We start from the raw sequence: 4980 nt of genomic DNA on the forward strand, positions 1-4980 counted from the left end.
GACCTCACGTGGTTTTGGGATGTGGTGAGTGTCACTCAACGTACACTTGTTCGGTGACCGCATGCGTGTGTACATGGCGGTGCCATCCGGAAGGTGCCTTCAAGGCCATGTGCACTTGTAAGGTAGTGTTAATTCATTTGATGACTAACACTATTTTGTATGGTTAACCATATAGACTTTTTTATGGTTTGATGTACTGTGTTGGAATTATATTCCTTGTGATGATAGCTTATATGCGGAAATTTGTGTTTGTGGTACAAGTAAGCGATTTATGTATGTATGCATATAAGTATTGCACTCACTAAGCATTGTAGCTTACTCCCTCGTTGTTTATCTTTTTATAGATTTTGGCAGTTCAAAGGATAAGGGTAACGGTTTCACTTAGCTTGCAAGTTGGTGGTTTGGAAGACGCTTTTGGTAATGGTCCCGACGGTCATGCTCACTATTGGGTCATTTTGATTAAACATTGATTAAATTTATGGGACTTGAGACCCCAGTGATGTAAACTCATAACTTGTTGTATATTGAAACTTGTGTTTAACATTTGATAAGTAATGATGATCCAAACTTATGATGTTGAGATTATTAGTAATGAAAATATATATATATATATATACATATATATATATATATATATATATATATATATATATATATATATATATATATATATATATATATTTTTACAAGTATTTTAATAAAATCGGTTGGGAGTCGTTTCAAGTGGTATCAGAGCATGACCTAAGGGATCTAGGTTTCCTTGGTATGGGAGCCTAGACTTAGGTTGAATGGGAGTTTTATGCATGACTAGTCGGGTTACGGGACCACGGGATGGTTGTAGGCACTTTAGTGCTTGTGGTTGTTTTTTTTTAATTGATTAACATCGAACAAGATGGTCATTGTATCAAGGAGTTTGATAGGATGCCCAAGTGTATTAATGATTGGACACCATTAGTACGGTTGCACGTCATGTCAAACGAATGAAGTACGATGAGCGTCAAACAAGATGGGGTTGTTAAGTGTTTTAGTGTATCTTTTGTTGTGATCTAATCTATTTTAAAATTATAAAATGAGGAAACTAAGCGGGATGGATCATGAGGGTCCACGTCATGAGGTTGAAAATAACGATGATGATCGTACGGCCAAGATTGAGCCACTCTCGAAAGCTATTACTCGGTTTTCACTGGGAAGGTGAGGTAGATATTTTAACAAACCGTGGATGAACAAATCACAGATCTCATACATGAATGTGTGGGCGAGGTGGTGAAAGAAGAATTTGAAAAAAGGTTTCCAATGCCTCAAGTCGAGGGTGGTGTCGAGGAGGGGCCGCTTAATCTTGGGGTTCCCGACAATAAGGGGTTTAGTTACAAAGACTTTAAGTTAAGTAAGCCACCGATCTTCAAAGGGAATCCCGATCCTCTCATAAGCACTAGGTGGCTATCCGATGTTGAAGCGTGTTTCAGGGTGAGCGAGTACCCACCCGACAAGAAGATAAGGCTTGCTACAAGCCTATTAAGAGGTGCGGCCAAGACTTTTTTGGATGATAAAATACTAGTGATGGGTGAAGGGCCATTCATGAGTTTGTCTTGGGATGATTTCAAGACCGAGTTCTTTTTGGAGTATCGCACTCAAGCCGATCTTACTCGGATTCGGAATGAGTTGCGAAACTTGTGACAAGGGACTATGGACCTAAACACTCTTAAGTCAACGTTTCTTGCTAAGGTGCGGTTTTGCCCCGAGTATAACGGTAATGACCGTATGTTGATGGAAGACTTCCATAAGACCTTGAATGATGATATGCGTAAGAAGATTAGTCTTGGCCACGTTAAGTCTTTTTATGAGTTATATGATGTGGCCAAGGGCTTTGAGTCTGATATTCCGAAAGCGAGTGATGTTGCTTTTAATTAGAGTAAGTTTGAAGCTAGTAGTGCTCTGGGCAAGAAGGCAAAAAGTGGGGCCGAAAGTGTCGGAATTTTGAAGAAAGGGGGACCGGGAGGTTACACTCCTACTTGTTTTAATTGTGGCCAAAAGGGTCACTATTCTCGTGATTGTACCAACCCTCCTTCTAGTAAGATCACTTGCTTTAATTGCCGAAAAGAGGGTCATCGGAAATCCGAATGTCCCGAGTTGACTACGGGTGATAAAAGCTATGACAACACCAAGCGGTTGGAAAAGGCGACGGGGCTCGTGAGGGGCCGAAATTTCTTGATGACTACCGATGATGCTAAGAAGTCCAATGATGTGGTTTCAGGTACTTTCTTGGTTAATTCTAAACCCGATAAGGTGCTATTTGATAGTGGTGCCGATATGTCCATTGTTTCTTTAAAATATGAGGCTACTTTAGATTGTACTTCAAGTTATATAGACTCTCCGTTACAAGTTGAGATCTCCGATGGTAGGTTCTCGGTGGCTAGTAGGGTGTATAGAAATTGTGTTATTGTTTTTGGAACCGAGAAGTTTGGTATTGACTTGGTTCCTATTACCTTGGGTAAAGTTGATATCGTTGTGGGTATGGATTGGCTCAATCATAATAGAGCTAATCTTGTGTGTCATGAGAAATTTTTAAGGGTAAGAACCTCGAGTGGGGGAGAGCTAATCGTGTACGGTGAAGCTCGAAGACGTCCCGTGCCTATTTGTATTAATGCTCGGGCGCGCGACTCGTGTCTAGTAGAGGTATGGCTTATCTAACCCATGTGGTTGATACTCGTGATGAGCCACCTTCCATTAAATCTATCACTGTTGTTAATGAATTTGAAGATGTTTTTCCTGATGAATTACCGGGTTTTTTGACGGTTAGACATGTGGAATTTCGTATTGAGTTGGTTCTGGAGGCTAAACCCATTTCCAAAACTCCTTATCATTTGGCACCAACCGAAATGCATGAGTTGTTTGACCAAATCCAAGAGTTGTTGGAAAAGGGTTTTATCCGACCGAGTAGCTCTCCATGGGGTGCTCCGATCTTGTTTGTAAAGAAGAAGGACGGTAGTATGCGTATGTGTATTGATTACCGTGAGCTTAACAAGATGTCGATCAAGAATCATTATCCGTTGCCTAGTATTGACGATTTATTTGATCAACTTCAGGGTGCGTATTATTTCTCTAAGATCGACTTGCGATCCGGTTATCTCAAATTCGGATCCGTAAGGAAGATATTGAGAAAACGGCGTTTCGAACGCGATATGGGCATTTTGAATTCGTTGTGATGCCTTTTGGTCTTTAAAATGCGCCCGCGGCATTCATGGGCCTTATGAACCGAGTGTGCCAACCTATGTTGGACAAGTCGGTAATTGTGTTCAGTGACGATATACTCGTCTATTTTAAGAGTATGAAGGAGCATGAACATCATTTGCGTGAGTTGTTGAAGATGTTGCATAAGGAGAACTTGTATGCGAAATTCTCCAATTGTGAATTTTGGTTAAGGGAAGTGCAATTCCTTGGCCATATTGTGAATCACGAGGGGATTAAAGTGGATCCGGGTGTAATACCCCGTCAGAATCGACTAACGGCGTATTAACTTTGGTCCCACAGTTAACGGTCACGTCCTCTATATGAGACGTTTCTGAAAAGCATTCGCATTAAATTTCAAATGGCAAACTCATTAAAGGTAAAGTAATTTTGAAAATAGTTTAACTTTAATGACCAACATAAATAATCTCAAAACATTATTTAAAGTAAATGGTTTTTAATGCGAATGTAAGTTCTTGAAATAAGAAATGATAAATCATGCTGGACTCCTCTACAGTGTATGCATCAAGCAAGCATATAAACATCAGATAGCGGAAGCAATACCTCCAAGGACCTGATATAAAAACATGTGAAAAGTCAACAAAATTGTTGAGTGAATCTACAGGTTTAGTAAAACATTTATCGTAAGTTAGGCCACGAGATTTCTTTGAAAGCATCGTAAAAGTCATACATGTATCATGAGCACTTGATTATAAGTATTTAACCTGCGGATAGCTCATTCGCTACACGTCTTCCTTTTACTCTTTCTAAGCATACACCGATCAAGTGTACAAGTTACAACTACATAAGCACCCCTGTGTGCTGGGGCGAGGTTTGTCAAACATAATGGTACCGTCCCTATAAGTTGAGCTTACTTAAAGTAATTAATATAATCAAGCTAAGGGATTTATGATTTGAACTCATATGTATATCGTTTAGTTACTCGTGCCTAATATGTAAAACATTTGAAATAACTTGTTATCTCATCCCACATAAAAGTAAATTGGGACTGTAGTCTCACCTCGAAAAGCACAGTAAAAGCTTAGTAAACAGTACGGTAGCCGAATGATCACAACCATATAATGCAACCTAATCAATTAGATTACCTTAAGTAAATACATAAGTCACACTATGTCAAGCCAGAGTATACGTGTAGTCCCAGCACTCAGACTGACTCAACATGTAAGCAAAAGTCAACTAGTTCATGCAAGTCAACAAAAGCCAAACCAAAAGTCAAACTTGGTCAAAGTGGTCAACTAAATCAACCATATCAGTAGGTCATGCAATCTTAATCAACATGTCAATCCAAAGTCAACTAACATGTTTTAGCTCACAGTTTATCAAGTACACGTTCACAGTTTATCGTATAGCATACAATTTACGCACACCTTGCAAACAACGAACGTAAATCACAACACATAAGTCATGGTAATATGGAAAACTCCAGATCATAAGTAGACTCAAAATTGTTTCTAAAAAGCCTAGCCATGCTCTTATACGATGCCTACAAGTCATGTTTCAGATAAGGTTCAGATAAGGTTTACCAAATCAGTTGCAGCACGCGCAATTGTTTTAGAGAAATTCTCAATTAATTTAGAAAATAGCAATTAACAAACAGCTAATTGGAGATGACTCTAGACACTCCATGTTTTCGGTGGTAAAATAATCAAAGAAATTCATGTAGCCATTTTGTACAATTTTGCATAACTCTTCAGACCTTCTGTTTTTTACAACATCTAAACATGTCATGTGGTG

General features: G+C 39.0%; 1 protein-coding gene across 1 annotated transcript; it reads left to right on the forward strand.

Moving 5' to 3' along the window:
• Positions 1–1683: 1683 nt before the first annotated feature.
• On the forward strand, positions 1684–3203 carry LOC139870785 (uncharacterized). The gene is made up of 3 exons (XM_071858560.1): positions 1684–1824; positions 1909–2568; positions 3084–3203. The coding sequence occupies exons 1-3, from the start codon at positions 1684–1686 to the stop codon at positions 3201–3203; spliced, it is 921 nt and encodes a 306-aa protein (XP_071714661.1).
• Positions 3204–4980: the final 1777 nt, after the last annotated feature.

The sequence above is a fragment of the Rutidosis leptorrhynchoides genome, chromosome 10 (genome assembly GCF_046630445.1).
Source record: "Rutidosis leptorrhynchoides isolate AG116_Rl617_1_P2 chromosome 10, CSIRO_AGI_Rlap_v1, whole genome shotgun sequence".
In the NCBI taxonomy this organism is placed as follows: Eukaryota; Viridiplantae; Streptophyta; class Magnoliopsida; order Asterales; family Asteraceae; genus Rutidosis; species Rutidosis leptorrhynchoides.